Below are 22,334 nucleotides of genomic sequence, written 5' to 3' on the forward strand. Positions count from 1 at the left end.
GGTTAGGCAGCTCCCCCCTGTCTGTGAAGCCAGCCTCTCACTAGTAATGCAGGGAGGGAGCTGTCTCAGACTTCACCATCCTCCTCCCCCCCCCCCCCTCACCCACACACCATTCACTAGCTGGGACATGGGGGAAGTCAGGAGTGAGGGTCAGGCAGCTCCCCCCTGTCTGTGAAGCCAGCCTCTCACTAGTAATGCAGGGAGGGAGCTGTCTCAGACTGGTATCAGGGTTAGGGCACTGTGTGCAGGAAGATCACAACACTCCTGGTATTAATAGGGATAGGGCACTGTAAGAGATGACTGTAGTAGATTGAATAAAGATCTGATGTTTCTGCTCTCCTCACACCAAACAAAAACAACACACAAGCAGAGAAGCCCTTCTTACAAAGCTGAGCTAGTGAGTTAAGTAGGAGGAAAAGTAAACATACTTGTGCCAGTGTGGCTACTTAAAAAATACACTTACCAACAATCAATTACATATATTTGAACTGTGTACAGTTCCAGCCAGGACCACCTTTCTAAAATGCACAGTGATTGGCAAATTCAACATGCACTAGCATTTCAGGTGCCTGCTAACAAAAATAATAAACAAACAAGTTCTAGTCACGTGAGTGCTGATCATTACATTACTTTTTTTGTCAAGCTTCCAACTGTTTCCATTTCACATCCCCCCAACCATTACCTCAGTGTTAGCCTTGGTAACATCAATAGATAAGAGCACAGCCAGCCAATAGGAATACATACATACATATTCATTCCTAAGTGACCTTTACTGACCTGGGAAGTGTGAACACTTTGTTTCATTTTCTGTTGGTGTTCGTTAGTTTCCAGTTCCATTTCCCATCCCCCCAACCATCACCTCAGTGGTAACCTTGGTAACATCAATAGATAAGAGGGCAGCCAGCCAATAGGAACACATATTCATTCCTAACTGACCTTCAGTGACCTGGAAAGTGTTTATTTGTATCATTTTCAGTTAGTGCGCACTAAATCGAGTTAGTGCGCACTAACGGGGAGTTAGTGCGCACTAACTCGATTTAGTGCGCACTAACACGATTTAACGATTTTTAACGATAAATCGTTAGAATTTCTATTGTATCGTGTTCTATAACGATTTAAGACGATATTAACATTATCGGACGATAATTTTAATCGTTGAAAAACGATTCACATCCCTAATACCCATGCTAATCCCAGCAGCAATATATCCAAGTCACAAATGCCACATCTCCTCACTGGTACTCTTCTACCAGTCTAACCTTTTTTGTGAGGAAGTTCCTGCATGACTTCAGGCATTTATTTTGCTGCAATATGACTGTTCAGGGTGTGTCTATATCTTCTGTTTGCCACTTCTCTGTCTGTCTGGCTCCAACTTTCCAAATGTCTGGTTGTATTTATTTATTCATTTAAAAAAATGTATAGCCCACCTACATCAACATCAGGTGGATAACAATTTGAGTATATGCATAATAAGGATACATAATCTTTTGAGATTAATTGATTAAAGGCAGCCTGTGATCATTTGGCAGCTGTCAATGAGCACCAGGTTGATTATTGTCACAAGGGCAAGCACATTTAGCACTGAAGTAGCATAATCAAGTAAAAGAGTTCTGACCATAGCTGGGTTCATTCCCCATTTTGAATTTGAAAGCTTAAGGATGATTTTATTTTAGGCACTGACCTAATTTTTCTATGCAAATCTTGTACATAGTCCAGAGCCACTCTGGGGTATACTGGCTTTTTGCAATTACTTAGATGTATGCCATTCCAGCTGATGTTTAGTTTTTCAGTTGCACTGAGATTGCACACATGGAAGAAGTTAATCTGTGTTTTACTTAGATTTGATTGAAGCCGATAAATGTTATAGTAGTCAGTTAGCTTGGCTAGTGCAGCTGTTAAAGTGTGTTCTATGTCGGTGAAGTCTCCTACTAGTGCTACTATTGCTAGGTCATTGCATAAATAGAGCTGCATGAGTTTGGTTGGACTTTCATGAAGATATGAGAAAGAAGCAGTGCCAATACACTTCCTTGTGTTAAGTTTTACTTTAGTTGGTTCGAGTGGTTGCATTTACCCCCAACATAGAAGAAGAGGTAGTTTTCTATAAATGTTTGGGTAATATGAATTAGTTGGTGGCCCTGCGCCATGTTGTAGATCTTCTAAAGGAGCATTTGATAGTTGACAACGTCATATGCCATGGTGAAGTCAATAAAAATAAGACTAGTAATTTGGCATTTCTCAAATCTATTCTTGATGTACTGCACAAGCACAGGGCAAAGCAGCATGAGAGCTCAGTTGGCCACTAAGCATCCATCTGCTCTATTCTGTGTGTTTGGGGGGATGGAATGTTGAAGCTGCCAAGCCCCTATCATTATGCATGTTAGGGGGATTGGAGTTGCCAAGCCCCTTCATCTTCTGTATGAGGTGAAGGTCTGTCCATTGAGGTATGTCAGCACTTTCAGCTTTGTATTGGGCGTGGGTCGGATGAAATGCCCCCTGCTAATCTTCCTAAAGTGTCAGTTAGCAGGGGGAATTAGCATAGATGCCACACTTTTATTGTTAACGACCGCATTAGTACTGAGCCAATGCGACTGAAGATAAATTTTAGGATGCCTTCAGTGTATTATATTGCATAACATATCAAATCCCATTTTAATGTGCATGCAAAAAGTTTACTAATTAACACACTAAAATTATTTTAGCATGAATTTCATTGCATATGCCCCCTAGATCACTAACTGAAATGAAAGAGTCACATGATCTATTCTAAACCAATGAGCATAGAAGATGGATTGCAGAGATAACAGACATACTCAACACATCTTCACCTCTTGTCTTTAAGGATCACAAACAGGTCTGTTATTTAGAATATCTGCCACATGTAATCATCAGATCTATCAGCATACATTTTGCCCAAGAAACCATTTAAGTTGGATATCTTTCTACTCCTGAAAACTAGACACATTTTGTGGACCTCAAGGGCAGAAGTCAAGAATCCTTTATCTAACTATAATAAAGAGGAAAGTTGCCTTACACCTGCATAGCCAGTATGCAAATAGAGCTCCACCTCTCTCCTTCCCTGTACTTTCCAACTCTGCCCCACTCTCTCTGTATGGGAATTGAGCTCTCTGTATGGGAATTGAACTCTGCCCCTCTCGTTCCCTATGTTATTCAGCTCTGCCGCATTCTCCATCTCTGCTCTTTTTGTTCACTGTATTGTCCAATCCACTCTCTACTACCACATATGTAAATTGAGCTCTGCTTGTCTCTCTGCCTGTACTCTCCAGCTCTGCCCCCTCTCTCTGTGTGAATAGTCAATTCACTCTATACTACCACAGAGTACATCTGAGTTCAACATGCACTCAATTATACAATTCCTACACATCACAGTATTTCCCCATCCTTGGATGGGCATTTACTACTAGTATACATATATTCATAATATAGATTGCATAGGTAATGAGAAGGGATGATAACAGCCTATTGATTCTTATGAAAGATCAGATTCTCTTTCAAAAACATTTATTCTACTGACATTGTTACTACAGATGACATATCTGATTATATATATGATATGTATATTTTTTAAAATATAATTTGGACTTACAGACAATTCTGCGATGAGTTTCTGAAGATCTTTATGACCATATCTTGCTGCAAGATTTGCTGGGTCCTCCCCATATTTGTTGACCAGTCTTGAAGCCTGAATAGCCCCAGGACACTGAGTTAGAATAGAAATAAGGTTCTTCAAACCAAACTTAGCAGCACAATGGAGAAGAGTAGGAAGTTCTTCAGAATAAGTACCTGGAAAAGGGAAAAAGAATCAGTATTTAAATAAATAAATACATATTTGCCTGGAATAAAACCAGGTGGGAGCACATGAACATGTGTTTTCCGGCTTATGCACATGGACGTGGCAATTTTATAACTTAGGTGCATATATGCGCACATGGTATAAAATCAGCTATATGGAAATGCATGTGCGCACAATTTTACATTGATGCACACATCTGCATGCAAATGCTGCCTCCATCGTGGAAGTGGGGGGATTTTAGTAGATATTCGCACTGATGCAATTACCTGTTTCCCCAGTTTGTTCCCAGTTCGCCCCAATAAAGGAGAGGACTTCCTAAACCCCCTAGCTAACTTGTCTCCCTTTTACCCTATTAGCCCCGACCCTTAAAGCCCCACTGACTAGCCTAGTTTTTTTTGTTTCATGACTTACACATCGTCCATAGCTCTGGCGCACACTAATGTGTGTAAATACTTTCGCGCTGGTTTCATTCACATTTCCTGGAATGCCCCCGCTGCACCCATGCCCAGACTATGCCCATGCCTCACTTCTTTTATGAAAAAAATGTGTACTCGTGTACCGGGAGATATGCGCGTACACTGGCACCTCTTAAAATCTGCGTGGCACACACTGGGCCGATATACGCACATATCTCCCGGATTCGGTGCGCATAGGGCTTTTAAAATTCACCCATTAATGTTTAAATATTCTGGGTCCTGAAATATTATCAAAAGGTTCAGACTTGTTTTATTTTAATAGTATTTTGGCTAATAAGATAAATACATATGCATGTCAGTTTATTTATTTTTTAATCTTTTATTTTTTTCACATTTAATAGCCCGCCAATTGGATGCCATCAAGGCAGGATATGCAAACATAACAAAAAGACAATATAACAATTATAAACATATGGACAAACAAATGAAATAAAGCCACAATGCATAAATGAAAATAACTTTAAAAAGTCCCATCCACACTTCTTAGATAAAACTCTCCATATCAACCACCTACTATAAAATAAAACATAAGGCAAGTTTTAGTTGTATCACTATCAAATCAGTTGACAGAATCCCAAATTCTTCCACTCAATCCCAAATTATGAAATAAATAAACTGATGTTGCTAGCAACACCAAATATACTCCCAGGAAGTAACAGGAATTCACTTTTATTTATCTATTTGATTTACATTCCACCTTTTGGCACTTCAAAGTGGATTGCATTCAGGTACTGTAGGTATTTCCCTTCAACCTTTTACAACAGCCAGAGATGACTCGTTCCATTATGAAGGTACAGAGACACAAGGATGGTAACTTTCAAATGGGCGCGTGGGCGCATGTATACATGCGTGTGCTGGCACATGTCCAGTGATGCAGCAATTTTATAACATGCGCTCATAAGCACACACGTGTTATAAAATAGCCTAGGCGCGCACGTATGTGCGCCTAATTTTAAGCTTGTGCGTGCGCCAGTGGCATAAATTGGGTTTGAGCTGTATGAGGGAATTTTACAACAAGAGGTATCCACGCCATGACTGGTGTCACCAGTTCATCCACCAGTACGCCCAGTCTAAAGTTAGGTCCTGCAAAACCACCTTGTTCTTTCGCCTGCACTCCCCCAAATTACCCCAGACCCCATAAACCCCTTACAGATGCCTGAAAATAGTATTATTAAGACTTATACCTCTTCCATAGTGGAAGTAAAGTTACGTGGCACTGGGACTGGGTGCGCGCCCGGGCACATAGATACTACACGCACATCTCTTGGGCCCCACCGTGGAATGCCCATGCTCCAGCCACGTCATGCCCACATTTTACCCCTTTTTTTCCCCAATATGCAATATTCCCACATCAGACTTGTGTGCAGATGTGGGCGGGCACGCGCATGCCCTATAACAGGGGTCAGGAACCAATGGCTTGGGAGCCAGATATGGCTCTTTTGATGGCTGCATCTGGCTCGCAGACAAATCTTTAATAAAAAAAGTAAAAATCTAACAAAATCCCCCACCCTCCTGATGCCCCCCCAAGACCTCCAAAATTAATTTACTACAACCCCCACCATAGTAAGGGCAAAGGGCCTTCGGCTGCCAGTAATCAAAATGGCGTCGACGGCCCTTTGCCCTTACTATGTCACAGGGGCTACCACCATCATTGGTCGACCCCAGTCCAGGAGATCGCTCCCGGACCCCCGCTGGACCACCAGGGACTTTTGGCAGGTCTTGGGGGGGTCAGGAGGGTGGGGGTTGTAGTAAATTAATTTTGGAGGTCTTGGGGGGCGTCAGGACGGTGGGGGGTTTTGTTAGATTTTTAATTTTTTATTAAAGATTTGTCTGCGAGCCCTGGACCCCCGCTGGATCACCAGGGACTTTTGGCAGGTCTTGGGGGGGGGAGGGGTTAGGAGGAGGGGGGGGTTGTAGTAAATTAATTTGGCAGGTCTTGGGGGCGTCAGGAGAGTAGGGGGTTGTAGGGGGTTGTAGTAAGTATGGCCATATTACCGTACAGGAAAATGGCGCCGGCCGTACGGCAACACGATTCGAGTGCAGGAGGTCGTTCCCGGACCCCCGCTGGACTTTTGGCAAGTCTTGTGGGGGTCAGGAGGCCCCACCCAAGCTGGCCAAAGGTCCCTGGGGGTCCAGCGGGGGTCCGGGAGCGATCTCCTACGCTCATGACGTCGGGGAACAGGAACCAAAATGGCGCCGGCGCCATTTTCTATCAACGCGCCCGACGCCCGAGAGTGGAAGATCACAACGGGACCCCCCCACTGGACCCCAGGTAATTTAAGACATTTTGGGGGGGGTTTGGGAGGGTGGGGGATTTATTTTAAAGGGTCGGGGTGGGTTTTAGGGATGTTTTAGTGTGCCGGTTTTCCCGCCCTCCCCAGATTTACAATTTACACGATATTTAAAAACACAAAACCGCGACGATCCGATTCCCTCCCCCCCCCAGCCGAAATCGATCGTTAAGACGATCGATCACACGATACACATCTCTAGTGGTTAGTGCAGTTAGTGTAGCTGGGTTCAAAAAAGGTTTGGATAAGTTCTTGGAGAAGAAATCCATTATCTGCTATTAATCAAGTTTACTTAGGAAATAGCCACTGCTATTAATTACATCAGTAGCATGGGATCTTCTTTGTGTTTGGGTAATTGCCAAGTTCTTGTGGCCTGGTTTGGCCTCTGTTGGAAACAAGATGCTGGGCTTGATGGACCCTTGGTCTGACCCAGCATGGCATGTTCTTACACCTGTGAGAGTGAGTATCTGAATGTTAGTGTGTTGGAGAGAATGAGAAGAGTGAGAGTGTGAATGTGCATTTATGCATGTGAATGTGAACATTAGAGAGTGTGTGTGTGCATGAGTGAGAGAGGAGAAAGTTTGTGCACAATGCCCTCTCCCCTCTCAATCCATGACAATTTGAGTGATTGGAAATCAAAAGTTCCAAGCATGACTAGTGATTGAGAGAAACAAGAAGTGGTATTGCTAGTCTGTACATTTCCATAAGACCCATTTACATATTTAATTGGATCAATCCAGCATTGATTAGAAAGGAAAACCACACAATATGTAAACAGTGACAACCCAAATAGTTTAGAATTTATTTTTTAGGTATCTCCCCAGTTCCCTTTTCTTGCTGGTCAGTGGCTATTTTCATTTTCTGAACCATTTTGTTACAACCTAGCTTCTCCTGAAATCATTCCCTGTCTGTAGAGGACTCTGTCACAGGCAATACACATCCATCGCAGCATGTGGAAGGCAATTTTCAAAGCCATTTACCCAAGGGCAGCTCAAGACAATCTTCTGCCTGAGGCAAGAGATAATGTGGTGCTTTACTGCCCCTGCCTTCTGCAAGGTACTGGGTCAAATCACTGAGCGGCCTGAGGAGGGGGACTGTTCCCTTGGAGTCTGCCCCTTTCACTGACTTAAAATACTTGGGAAGGGGAGAGGGGCAGGGGCCAGGTTTCCCAGAGGAGTCACATCCTCCCCACCTTCCGCTTTCTTTTGGCCCATGGGGGGTGCAGGATCCCTGTGGGCAGTTCATCTTCCAATGACTCTGTGAGATCCTCTTCCTGTCTGCGGGTCCTGGGATCCCCAGGGGAAGTTCATATTCTAGCACCACCACAAGACGTCATCATTTACTGGTGGTACTACAGCTGAGTGAGAACTTCCTGCAGGGCCTGGGAAAACCGCTGGACACCATCATTTAGTAGTGGCACCAACTACTGAGGTCTTCTTTCTGCCCATGGGGGTGAGGGAACCCCAAGGGCCCAAAATCATTCCATGCGCACCGGCATCTTTAGGTTTGAATGCGAGGTGAGGAGGCCACATCTGGGGTGTTTGGTGGGGCAATTACTGCCACCCCAAAATTTTGCCACCTCAGGTGGCCATCTCACCCTATCAAATGATAGAGCCACCCCTTAATTTACCATTTAAATAGCAATTTTCCTGGGTAAATTGTCTACTCCAATATTGCCCTTATCCAATCTGACTAAAATTTGCATGGGACTCCACAGTGCATGCACTTTTAGCAAGATTGAGGGAAGGCATTTCTGGGGGTGTATTTTAGGCAGAATTGGAAAATAATGCTTTTAGAGACTGATTTACTAACCTGTGTTAGGGCACTCATATGTTATTAACTGATTAACACACATTGATCAGTCAAAAATGCCCATTATTCCTATAACGTGGTGCTAGCACAAGACAAATCAGGCCAAACACATGGCCAAAATTAATGAGCTGAATTGCGTGCAAATACAAACAAAGCAGCCCATTATTATGCAAAGGAAATAATGGGGCCTGTGCTAAATGCTGGAAGCTGCATTTTCCCTAGAAAGTTAACATTCTAGGGAAAATGCTCCCGGGAGCATCAGAAAGCTAACGTGTGTGCTCTTGCTCTTGGGTGTAGGGCCTGAGGCTTGAGTAAAAGGCTCCACCTCTCCCTTGGGGCATAAGTTCCTGGTGAGGAAGTGGTGTAAAACCAGCCCCCTCTCCATACCCCCCACCTGACCCTCAGAAGTAGTAAAAAAAAAAAATACCTTCTCGAGGCCGGCCCCCAAGTAAAAGGAAATTGACCCACTCTTATTCCCTCAGTCAGAGGTACCTCAAAGTCCCTGAGACTGCAGAAGGCATCCAATAGGGTCAGAAGCAATCCCCATCTGCTCCTGCCTCACCAGCACCATTCTCCAGAATTTCACTGCTTGATCCCTGACACTCCATTTCCTATACACAAGGGGCTGGAAGGGAGAGCAAGAAGCATCAAAGATCACAGGCACCATATTAAAAAATGGCTGTGGTAGTGCAGGAATATGTGGGGATGGTCCTGCTCCCACTCAGCTCTCACTGCACCCCTATGAATACATAAAGTCCTGGCCAGAACAACATGCTGAAAGTTATCACTACATTTAGGGGTAGATTTTAAATACTTGCGCGATCGCGTACTTTTGTTAGCGCACCAGGCGTAGCCGCGCGTATCTTATAAAATCCGGGGTCGGCGCGCGCAAGGGGGTGCACATTTGTGCAACCTGCATGCGCCAAGCCCAGCGCGCGCTGCCTGTTCCCTCCGAGGCCGCTCCGATTTCGGAGCGGCCTCGGAGGGAACTTTCCTTCGCCTTCCCCTACCTAACCCACCCCCCCGGCCCTATCTAAACCCCCCCCCCACCTTTGTCGACCACGCCCCCGTGCCGGCACCACGCCCCCGCGCCACGCCCCCGTGCCCGCCCCCAAAACGCCGCGGCACGCCCCCAAAACGCCCCCGGACATGCCCCCTCCCACCCCTTTTCGAAAGCCCCGGGACTTACGCGCGTCCCAGGGCTTTACGCGCGCCGGCGGCCTATGCAAAATCCGCCCCTTAGTAAACTGCAGTACACTATTAATGGAGTTTACTAAATATAGTGATAATTTTAGTAAATTGTGCAGTAAGTTTTCTGTAGTAAAACAGCACAGTTCCATGCTGTTTTACCGCAGCTTAGTAAATCAGCCCCTTAAATAGTGTTTACAAATCTATACATATTGGGCCGGATTTTCAAAGGGCTACGCACTCAAATCCGGAGGATTTACATGCGTAACCGGGCTTGCGCGTGCTGGGCCTATTTTCAAAAGGTCCGGCGACACGCGTAAAGCCCCGGGACACGTTTAAGTCTGGGGCTTTACAAAAGGGGCGGTCCGGGGGCGGGGAAAGAGGCCTCCGACAGAGCGACCATTGCCGCTCTGTTAGAGGATCGCGTTCCGGCAGGCTGCCGGCGCGCGCAAAAGGTAAGATTAAGAGCAGGGGGGTTAGAGTGGAGCTAGGGGGGGGAAAGATTAGGGGAAGGGGTGGGAAGGTCAGGCTAGGGGGCACGGGGAAGGCAGCGTGACTCGGCGCGCGCAAGGTCCACAATTGTGTACCCCCTTGCACACGCCAACCTCGGATTTTATAACATGCGCACGCATGTTATAAAATCAGGCGTACATGTGTGTGCGCCAGGTAGCTCGCACACATGTATGCCCACACACAACCTTTTAAAATCTACCCCATTATGTTCCATTTAAATTTTACATTTAGAAAAAGTATGCACCATAGCTTTCAGGTACCAGTATTCAAACGAAAATTATGCACATATTTTCCCTTTGAAAATTAGCTGCAAGGTCTGTAGGCATATAATACCTGCAGGCTTTGTAATAGCTGGATACTACAAATTGCTCCTTTACATTTTCATTACAACCTGGGTGAAATCATGGATCCAAAGTTATCCATGATTCTCAGATAAGTCAGTTGTCAAAAATTCATTCTACAAACTCAGTGTCATTCATTAGAACATAAGAACATAAGAAATTGCCATGCTGGGTCAGACCAAGGGTCCATCAAGCCCAGCAACCTGTTTCCAACAGAGGCCAAACCAGGCCACAAGAACCTGGCAAGTATCCATTAAAATGCGATATGGTGTTTTCGCACGTGATAATGCGTTAACACACGCATTAACATCATAACGCATGTGATAATAGTACTATCGCACGGCGCAAATGCAAATTTTTGGAAGGGACTCACCCAAAAATGAGATTTGTGCAGTGTTCTCTCAACCTAGCTTGATGTTACCCAGGTAGAGAGTCCATCAAGCTAGGTTGAAAGAACATTGCACAAATTTAATCTTTGGGTGAGTTTCCTCACTCCGAAGGTCATCAAATCTTCACAAGAGAGCACTGTTCTGTTCGTATGTCTCACTTTGAATGTCAAAGTGGCCCCTAACCCTTACATTAATACCTAAACCTCACCTCGAGTGACTAGGTAGGCCTCATAAAGAGGTATAAATACCTACCTATATGAGGGCATTATGGCTAGTCTCTCTCTCTCTCCCCCTTCCCCAGTGGTTGTATGCAGGAAATACAACAATTCTGGCACTTATCACAAAGTGCAAAAAAGGTATTACAGTTTGCACTAATACCTATGCAAAGCAGTAAGATAGTGCACTTTGCAATAAAACACACACCTTTTCCTATCATATTTAGTGCATTTTGATAAATCCAGGCCTTAGTGTGCCGTAAAATAGAAATATTGAGGGGTGTGAAAACTTTACTACAGCATGTGATACTACCAATGCAAAGTAGTATGTTACCACACAGTGTGTTAGTTCTAAAAACCACCATAAACATACCCCTTTCTCTATGCATGTGATATTATATCATTTTGATGAATCCAGGAGTAAGAATACTAAGACATTTGAAGCTTGTTTTGGAACCCACAAACTTCTGTAATGTTTTACAAGCCTTAATCTTTCCCTCTGTCGATTACTGTAATTCTTTTTATTCTGGTCTACTACAAAATGCCTTCTAGCCCTTACAAATTATTCAAAATTCAGCTGCACGTCTTCTCGCAGGTACACCAGTTTGAGGACATATCTCTCCCATCTGTTAATCTTTCAGTGGCTCCCGGTGTGTTGGCATATCAAATACAAATTAGACACCATTTCTCATAACTTCTATAATATCTCCTCCCCTTGGATCTGCTCCACATTATAGATACATACACCTGAGCAAACCCTTCGGTCCTCTAGTTAGTTTATTTTGGATATTCCTTCCCCATGAATTGCCCGCTTAGCTGTGACATGTGAACAATCTTTCTCTTTTTTTTAACTTTTTATTTAATAGATTTCATAGATATAACAAAGCATTAAACTTATCTTAAGGGAATACATCAAATTCTGTATAAGAAATTATTGCCAAATAAAAGATATGAACAAAGAAAATAATGAATAATACAGGCATCCATTTCCAAATTTTACAATAAATGGAAGAGAGGCAGAAAAATCTAGGAGCCAATAAGAAATTGTAAGAGAAAATTGCATAGCATGAGGCAAACTGCAAAATAAATTATGCCCTTTACAAACTAAGGGGGTCATTTTCTAATGGGATCGCACGCGAAAAGGGACTTTTCGGTGCGATAGCTAAATCGGGGCGGAGTCAGGGCAGCGTCAGCACCGGAAGGAGGAGGAGGAGTCAGGGCGACATCGGGGCGGACAAGGTGGAAAAATTGCTGGCTGCGAAAGCTAAGAACCCTTATCATTGCCAGTAGCGTGCCCAATAGCACCACCTTGTACGATGGTGCTATTGGATGCCATAGCTGGCAGTGATAGCACCGCGAAGGTGCAATAGCTGCCGGCTCCCGCCCCGCTTCGCCCCCCCCCCCCCCGTCCCCCGTTAGCGCTGGGATTCAGGAAGCCGCGGTAGTTTAGAAAATCCAGCCCTAAGTAGACACTGGAGAAGATGTTAAAGGTCTTCTGGAATCCAAAACAATTGTATTTGTTCCAGTGAAAAAAAAATAAAGCAATCATTATTATACTTAATAATACATTTACACGAATAGCGAAGCTTGAAGGGACAACCTAAAGCAACAGCCTCTTGCTGGAAGGCAAGAAAACCTCTCCTTCTTTCTTGAGTCACACGAACTAAATCAGGGAAAATCTGCACCATCTGACCTGAAAATAAAGAAGAAAAATTCCTAAAATCCTTTCGCATTACATTATTCAAATCTTGAGAAGAAATGAAAGATACCAGTAAAGTATTTCATTCAATTTCATGAGTGGAACTCTCAAGAAAATGTGTCAAATTATGCATTGTAGAGAAAACTTGAGTATTAGAATTTTGTTGGGAAACAGCAGAACTACTTATAGTAAGAAGTACAATTTGTTAAAAGAAGGTAATTGGTTATATTGAAATTTCAAAACTTCCAAAAAATATTTCTTTAAAGTCACATTGGGGATTTTCCCCATAACCTTAGGGAAATTAAAAAAAAACAAAACAAAGGTTTAAATGTCTCATAAGAACATAAGAAATTGCCATGCTGGGTCAGACCAAGGGTCCATCAAGCTCAGCATCCTGTTTCCAACAGAGGCCAAACCAGGCTACAAAAACTGGGCAAATACCCAAACACCAAGAAGATCCCATGCTACTGATGCCAGTAATAGCAGACGCCATTCCCTAAGTCAACTTATATATACTTATAATACTTATACGTGCTCACAAATCTTGTATGTAATTTTTAACATTTATATGCACTATAATGCCGTTACTTACTCACTAACTCTTATATAGCAAACGAAATCTGTATCTCTCTACCAGTCGAAGCATGTAAACCGTTGTGATGGTGAAACCAAACGACGGTATATAAAACTCAACAAACAAATAATTAAATAAATAAACTTGATTAATAGCAGTTAATGGACTTCTCCTCCAAGAACTTATCCAAACCTTTTTTAAATCCAGCTACACTAACTTCACTAACCACATCCTCTGGCAACAAATTCCAGAGCTTAATTGTGCGTTGAGTGAAAGATAATTTTCTCTGATTAGTTTTAAATGTGCTACTTGCTAATTTCATGGAGTGCCCCCTTGTCCTTCTATTATCTGAAAGTGTAAACAACTGATTCATATCAACTTGTTCAAGACCTCTAATGATTTTAAAGACCTCTACCATATACCCCTTCAGTCATCTCTTCTCCAAGCTGAACAGCCCTAACCTCTTCAGCCTTTCCTCATAGGGGAGCTGTTCTATCCCCTTTATCATTTTGGTTGCCCTTTTCTGTACCTTCTCCATCGCAACTATATCTTTTTTGAGATGTGGTACCCAGAATTGTACACAGTATTCAAGGTGCGGTTTCACCATGGAGCGATACAGAAGCATTATGACATTTTCCGTTTTATTAACCATTCCCTTATAGGGATGTGAATCGTTTTTTTAACGATTTAAATTATCGCCCAATATTTTTAATATCATCATTAATCGTTAAAGAGTGCGAAACAATAGAAATTCCCCTGATTTATCGTAAAAAAATCATTAATCGTCTTAGTGCGCACTAACGGGAGTTAGTGCGCACTACCCATTGTTAGTGCGCACTAATAGAAAATGATACAATTTGACACTTTTCAGGTCAGTTAGGAATGAATATGTATTCCTATTGGCTGCCCTCTTATTTATTGATGTTACCAAGGTTCCCACTGAGGTGATGGTTTAATATATGGGGGATGGGAAATGGAAACAGTTGGTAGCTTGACAAAGGGAAGGGAAAGGGGGAGGTGAAGGGCCAAGCAGTCCCACTCCCTGGTCTCTGAAGGACAGATCTCTTCAGAAAATCAGAGCTGCTGAATGCAGGGGCTGTCTCCCCCTTCACATCCCTCCCCCCCACCCCCCCCAATTCACTGTGCTCAAGTTTGCAGTTCCTGTGTTAAACTAAACTTTTTTTCCACTAGAGTAGAATAAAATAAAATGAAGTACTTTGTGTATTAAACTAAAGAAACTTTACATAAAATGAAATTAAGTACTTCTCTATATTCTACTTTAGTGAAACAAAACATTTAATAAAGAAACTTGCAACCTGAGCTTCAAAACATTAACATACTATAGAAAAACTAAACAAAAATCTTTATTATTAATTTATTATATTTACAGTGGTTAAATTTAAAGAGCAGGCTGAGGCTAGACTGGCTACTGGCTAGTGGCTACTGCTGGCACTGTCACTGCTGCAGCCTGCTGGCACTTTTTTTCTCTTTTTGGCTAGTGCGTGCTATATCTGGTAGCAAAATGACCACGGGGGACAGCACCAAGCATGCGCGGCTTAGTGTGCACCTCTAGCTAACGAACATTTCCTCAAATGTTACTTTTAAACCATTAAGTAACAATTTTTGATAGTGTGCACTAACTCGTATTAGTGCGCACTAACCTTCCGTTAGTGCACACTAACTCACGTTAGTGTGCACTATTCAGAAAACCGATTTTTTTTTTTACCAAAAAAATCATGCCGATCAGATTTTTTTCTCCCCCCAGCCGAACCCGATCGTTAAAACGATCGGACACACGATTCACATCCCTAATTCCTAACATTCTGTTTGCTTTTTTGACTACTGCAGCACACTGAGCCAACAATTTCAAAGTTTTATCCACTATGATGCCTAGATCTTTTTCCTGGGTGGTAGATCCTAATATGGAACGTAACATGGTGTAACTATAGCAAGAGCTATTTTTCCCTATATGCAACACTTGGCACTTGTCCACATTAAATTTCATCTGCTATTTCGATGCCCAATCTTGCAGTCTCGCAAGGTCATCCTGTAATGTATCACAATCTGTTTGTGATTGAATAATTTTGTATCATCCGCAAATTTGATAACCTCACTCATCGTATTCCTTTCCAGATCATTTATAAATATATTGAAAAGCATCGGTCCAAGTACAGATCCCTGAAGTACTCCACTGTTTACCCTTTTTCACTGAGAAAATTGACCATTTAATCCTACTCTGTTTCCTGACTTTTAACCAGTTTGTAATCCACGAAAGGATATTGCCTCCTTTCTCATGACTTTTTAGTTTTCTTAGAAGCCTCTCATGAGGGACTTTGTCAAATGCCTTCTGAAAATCCAAATATACTACATCTACCGGTTCACCTTTATCCACATGTTTATTAACCTCTTCAAAAAACTGAAGCAGATTTGTTAGGCAAGACTTCCCTTGGGTAAATCCATATTGTCTGTGTTCCATTAAACCATGTCTTTCTATATGTGCTATGATTTTGATCTTTAGAATAGTTTCCACTATTTTTCCTGGCACTGAAGTCAGGCTCACTGGTCTATAGTTTCCCGGAATTCCCCTGGAGCCCTTTTTAAATATTGGTGTTACATTGGTCATCCTCCAAGTACAATGGATGATTTTAATGATAGGTTATACATTTTAACTATAGATCAGAAATTTCATTTTTTAGTTCCTTCAGTACCCTAGGATGCATACCATCTGGTCCAGGTGATTTGCTACTCTTTAGTTTGTCAATCTAGCCTACTACATCTTCCAGGTTCACAATGATTTGGTTCAGCTCATCTGACTCACCATTGAAAACCATCTCTGGAACTGGTATCTCCCCAACATCCTCATTAGTAAACATGGAAGCATATAATTCATTTAGTCTTTCTGCAATGGCCTTATCTTCCCTAAGAGCCCCTTTAACCCCCTCAGTCATCTAACGGTCCAACAGACTCCCTCACAGGTTTCTTGCTTTGGATATATTTTTAAACGTTTTTATTATAAGTTTTTGCCTCTATGGCCAACTTCATTTCAAATTCTCTCTTCACCTGTGTTATCAATGTTTTACACTTAACTTGACAATGCTTATGCTTTTTCCTATTTTCTTCAGATGGATCCTTCTTCCAATTTTTGAAGGATGTTTTTTTTGGCTAAAATAGCCTCTTTCACCTCACCTTTTAACCATGCTGGTAATCGTTTTGCCTTCCTTCCACCTTTCTTAATGAGTGGAATACATCTGGACTGCGTGTCTAGGATTGCATTTTTAAACAATGTCCAAGCCTGTTGAACACTTTTAACCTTTGCAGCTGCACCTTTTAGTTTTTTTCTATTTTCCTCATTTTGTCAGAGTTTCCCTTTTGAAAATTTAGTGTTAGAGCTGTAGATTTACTTATTATCCCCCTTCCAGTTATTAGGCTAAATTTGATCATGTTATGATCACTGTTGCCAAGTGGTGTCACCACAGTTACCTCTCTCACCACTAAGAATTAAATCTAAAATAGCTCCCTGTCTTGTTGGTTCCTAAACCAATTGCTCCATGAAGCATTCGTTTATTACATCCAGGAACTTTAAGTCTCTAGCAAGTCCTGATGTTACATTTACCCAGTCAATATTGGGGTAATTGAAATCTCCCATTATTACTGCACTGCCAAATTGGCTAGCTTCCCTGATTTCTCTTAGCATTTCATCATCTGTCTGACCATTTTGTCCAGGTGGATGGTAGTATACTCCTTTCACTAATCTCTTACCCAACACACATGGGATTTCTACTCATATAAATTCTACTGAGCATTTAGTCTCTTGTATGATCTTTATCTTGTTGGACTCTATACCCTCCTGGACATAAAGTGCCACACCCCCACGAAGTTGATCCTCCCTATCATTGCAATATAATTTGTACCCTCATATAGCACTGCCCCATTGGTTATCCTCCTTCCACCAGGTCTCTGTGATGCCAATTATGTCAATCTTATCATTTGCTGCTATACATTCTTACTCTCCCATCTTACTTCTTATACTTCTGGCATTGGCATACAGACAATTCAAAGTATGTTTATTGTTTGTATTAACAACCTGCTTTTCAGTCGAAAGGGATAATTTGGAAATCTTTAGCTCAGGTGATTTTTTACATATAGGCACATGGACTACGTTTGCTTTTACTGGAACCTCTCTGTTTACATGTGAATTTACTAATTAATCAGCTAGTGTCCTACAAGGGGATGATTAAACTTTCAGTAAGGGCTAGTGCAATAGTATGATTTAGGTAAGAGCCTGATTGATTGGTTTTCAAGATATAAACAGCATGTTGTGATCCTTCACAGACACAGAACTGAAAGCCTGGATATCCTTTATATTAGATTCAATAGCCAAAAACCTTAGTATTGATTGCTGAACGTTGACCATCATAATCATAGACCATTCGTTCAAACTTAGAAATCAACAGTGTCTATCTTAGTAGAGCAAGCCAACAAAGAATTCCCAAAGGGAGTCCAGAGTCACTTCTACTGGCCTTGCTGGAAATTCAGAGAACGCACCAAGAGGGACATGCTGTTCCTCCCGAGGCAGTCCGGATGGACTTATGCCCATTGCAGCTCCTAAACCTCTGGAGTGCAAAGAAATTGTGGGGAGAGGGGAGAACTTAGCCAAACATTCTCTACCACAGTCTTCTAGCATCATGACCAAAACCTGATGCTCTGACACAGGCATCATGCTAAACTCCTCCATCTTGGTCGCACAGGCAACATTACTGTTAAGTGTTGCGGAGCTGTTATATGAGCAGTGTCTCTGTACTGGAGGCGGTCGATGATCTAGAGGGCTCAAGGATGCTTTCTCTGTAGGTGACCGCAGTGCTCCCTCACCGCAGAGCACATCAGGATCCTCAGCCCCTTGCAGTGCTATTGGCTGGGATTTATATGATGTCATAAGCTGATGGCCCAAGGGGTAAGGGGTTTCTGGAGGAAAAACCCAAACCTACCCTTACATTTAGAAGGCAGAATTGTTTCAGGATAAGGAAAAAGAAACAAGGAAGGCCACAGCAGGTAAGCATATCCTCTAACATGTCACCATCTTGCCCCTCTCTATGAACTATCTTTATACACAGGTACTTGCTACAGAAGTATTTTCCGTTAGTTCTGTGGCTCACGCGAAACTTTAAAAGCTTAGGAAGCTTTTAACTCCTAAACTCGTTTATTTTCTGAGGTATTTCATTAATATGTTGTTCTCCTTGATTTACAATTCTGAAGAACTCTGTCACGCATGTTTATGTCATTTTTGGCTTATTGTTAGTTTTTATCGCATTGTGCATGTTTTTATTGTACCCTGTCCTGAATTGCTTGGAGGGGTATGTAATAAATACTTTTAAATAAATAAACTCTCAAGCCAAAGACATCTAATGAAATGGTGAGTGCTATTATCTGACAGTAGTGCCTATTACCAAGCTAACTACTGCTTTTTGAAAATGGAACTTTCCTCTTAGAAAATGGAATGTTGGTACTGACCAACTTTTGTATCAGTTGTCAGTTTCAATGTGACCAGCAGAAATCTGCTGTCTTATAATGCCCACTAGACAACAAAGCTTACTGTCCTTTGACATTTTTATTTCTAAATGAAAGTAAGACCTGCCAGTAAGCCCCTGCACTTATGAGAATCACCTGTGATCGTGAGGGATTTTATATCCCATCCTGAAAAATCTACTCCTTGGGACTGTCACAGCCAACCACTATAGGACTCATTGCTGGCTCTGAAAACCCTTTGGTTCACTCTCCACATCTGGAGGAAACAGGTATAAGGTGCAGACCAGGAAGACGAAATTAAGGGAATCCAGAAGAAATTAGACTGGGAAGATGAGTTGGAAAATAAAAAGCCCTTACATGGAATTTATTTATTTATTTAAAAATGTTTATTTATACCAGTGTCATTGCTTTGTGTTGATTCAAGGGCCTAACAGGCTTAACCTGCAACCAGACAGTGAGATAACTGTAGCCCTGGTCTTAACTAGGCCCAGGACCATTTGCTTATTTTCATGTACCAAGCCTGTAGGTAACTGCTGCTGTTTAATCCCTATCATTATTCTGAATGGTATAGTGGTTCTGCAGAACAGAGCTGTCATTATGTGTCTTTACCTTTAAATAATTATGTTGGGAGAGTTAGCCTCTAGAGGAGTAAATAGCTTTGATATAAGCATATTACAGTGGGTTCACTCAGAGTGAGTTCCTTGAAGGGAACAGACTTTGAGTTTAGGTTTGAAAAGACTTCTTTTGGGTGTATTCTACTCGTTTCCTTAAAGCCTTCTGCTTATCATTTCAGACGTATCCTCAGGGACTTTATCTTGGATATGGGAGTGCCCAAGGACAAATCCTGGATACTATATACCTAGCTATCCATTCCTGGAGACTGAGAGGATGTATGGATACAATTGAATGTTAGAAATCCTTTTTCCTTTTCTGGAGCCAATCTTCTCTTGATGACCTCATTGGGTCTATGTGAGTACTGATGGCATTATCAAGGGAAATGTTTAAAAACATGCAACTTGCGTTTCAGTGATTTACCTACTGAAGAAGTGGTTTATGAAACACTAATGTGTTCACTCGAGAATTTTTTTCTCTTTTGAAGGTTTAAAGCACACAAAGGTGAGAAAAGGTTAGAGGTAAAGGTAGGAAGTGGGAACTGTAAACAAAAAAATGCTAATAGTAAAATAAATTAAACTACCAGGACTTCTTTTAGTTAGCTGGACAGGTCAAAGATTTTAGAGAAAGGAGGCACTACCAGCATGTAAATGCCATGCTGCAGGGAAAATTTCCATTCCCTTAAATTAAATCAGCAATAATTATGTATGAATACAAATGTTTTACTAGGCTAATGAGTTCTAGTTCTATCATCTTGTGTATTCAGCTGGAATACATGAGCTGGATGACCAAAACAGAGCTAATGAATCAAATCTGGAACTAACTTTGTTTGCACAATATTGTTCAAGCAGATTTAACACAACTACAAAGCAAATTGTCTTAACCTGTGTAAATACGAAGTAATTTAAGTCTATTGCTATTCCCTTTCATGGTTTCCCATTATATGTACAATATATACAGGACATAAGGACAGATAGCTAGTGAGACAAACAATCAGGCATACACAAATACTAGACAGAAAGATTGCACTTTTTGAAATTATCAACAAATGCAAATATGGAAATATATTGAGGTAATCATCACATACAGTATTGTATTCCTATTATCAATTCCACGGGGCGTGGCAATGCTGTCGACCTGAAAGTGTGCTCCTTCCTCTCGCTCCCTTGGGGCCTACAGGGTTTTCATAAATTGGCACCTTTATATACAGTAAAATAAAAGGAAACTGCACTAGGTTTGTGCATTGAGCTATCGAGGAACTGAGCAGTGCCGGCGGCGGGCTGATGGTGGGATGCTCTAAGAGAACAGGCATGGAGAAGTCTGGCGCCAGCGAGGGCAAGATGGTGCTTGAAGGCCCCGGGACTGAAGGCCTTTCGGAAGCGGTGGTTAGAGATCTTACCCGCATTGTGTCAGCGACGTTAGCAGACCAGCTCAAATGATTTCAATCCTCCGTGAATGAACTCCAGGACAAAGAAGCCTATACGCCATCGTTGAATGGGGTACAGAGCAAACTGACCAAGAGGAGTGTGTGGGAACTCTTGAATCAGATACAGCAGAGATCTGGCTTATCCCAAGTCCCTTGAGGATAAGCTCGAGGACATAGAAAATTGTTGCAGGTGTAATAATCTACACATAGTTGGACTCATTGAGTCAGTGCATGGAGAGGAGCTCATGCAACTGTGTAAGAAATGGCTCCCAGAGTATCTGCTACTGATCACTGCTAACAGGCCAATTCTTTTGAAATGTGCGCATAGGCTGGGTCCAGATGCCCTGACCAGCAATGATCATGCCAAGTTATTGTTAGATATCTGAGCTACACTGATAAAATGAGAATCCTGATGGCATATTGCAACAAACGAGAAGTTATTTATAAGGACGCTAAGCTGCTGATCTTTCCAGACTTTACAAGTAAAGTACAAGCTGCTCAAAAGGAGTTTACACCATACTGCATGCAGCTTTTCCATCGGGGAATAAAGTTCTCATTATAATTCCCTGTGCAACTGAATGTATTCCATAATGGAAGATCTCATCTGCTGGCTATTCCAAGAGAAGCTAAAGATTTCTTGGACAAATTACCGTGATTTGCAATATTAGCCACCTCATGGTTTACTCTTAAGTCAATGTTGTGGGGTTATTTTGTGATAGGCTTTCCTTCAAGATGTTCTGCAGTTTAGTAGTTGAAATTCTTTTGCCCTTTTGCAACCACAGCGATATGGCGACAGAGCAATCCTGTTTATAGGGAAGGGTTATTCTGTGCCCCTCTAATTCATGAAGATGGACAGTTTGCCATCTAGTTAATATTTTTTTTTTCTTTTTTGCTCCTCAAATGATGCCAGGGGTAAAGAATTGTGTCTCTGGGATTCCATCTGAGCTGCTTCTTGAATTGTCGGGTTGTGGGACTACCCTCTGTTCTTTGGGATTCGGGATTCTGGCTTCTTGTTTCTTGGTACTAATCTGAGCATTAACTGGGTGAGAGCAAGCACTTTGAAATTACCTGCATGCTGGATGTTGTGCTCCTTGTACACCCCAGGAGCCCTCGGATGGAAGTAGATATCTTCATGCTGGTGAAGAGAGAAGGGTCAACTCTTCGTCAGACAATCAGGGGACCTGCTTCTGTTTTAGGGATCGAGAGCTATTGTTGAGTCTCAGTATTTGATGGGGAGTAGGGGATTTTCTGTGTGGATGGGGCTTGAGGGGATATTTGGGTTTGTGTGGATTGTTGTATCTGACCATATTCTGACCTGTGTGAACAGAGGTTCATTTCATATTTGGAATTCCTCTGGAAGAGGAGAGGACTTAGGCTGGGTGGTCATCTCTTATGCTAATATTAATGCTGCAGTAGCTCAGGTTTCATTTTGGTTTTATGTCCAATATAGTCTTTGCTTCGGTC

At 42.2% G+C, this 22,334-nt stretch overlaps 1 protein-coding gene across 2 annotated transcripts in view; it reads right to left on the reverse strand.

Moving 5' to 3' along the window:
- BANK1 (B cell scaffold protein with ankyrin repeats 1) overlaps window positions 1-22,334 on the reverse strand; it is an 894,626-nt gene that overhangs the window by 425,066 nt on the left and 447,226 nt on the right. For both annotated transcript variants that reach the window (XM_029597059.1, XM_029597058.1), the window contains exon 8: window positions 3,605-3,801. In XM_029597059.1, the coding sequence (XP_029452919.1) occupies window positions 3,605-3,801 (197 nt within the window). The remainder of the gene's footprint in view (window positions 1-3,604; window positions 3,802-22,334) is intronic.

Source organism: Rhinatrema bivittatum, chromosome 1 (genome assembly GCF_901001135.1).
Source record: "Rhinatrema bivittatum chromosome 1, aRhiBiv1.1, whole genome shotgun sequence".
Lineage (NCBI taxonomy): Eukaryota > Metazoa > Chordata > Amphibia > Gymnophiona > Rhinatrematidae > Rhinatrema > Rhinatrema bivittatum.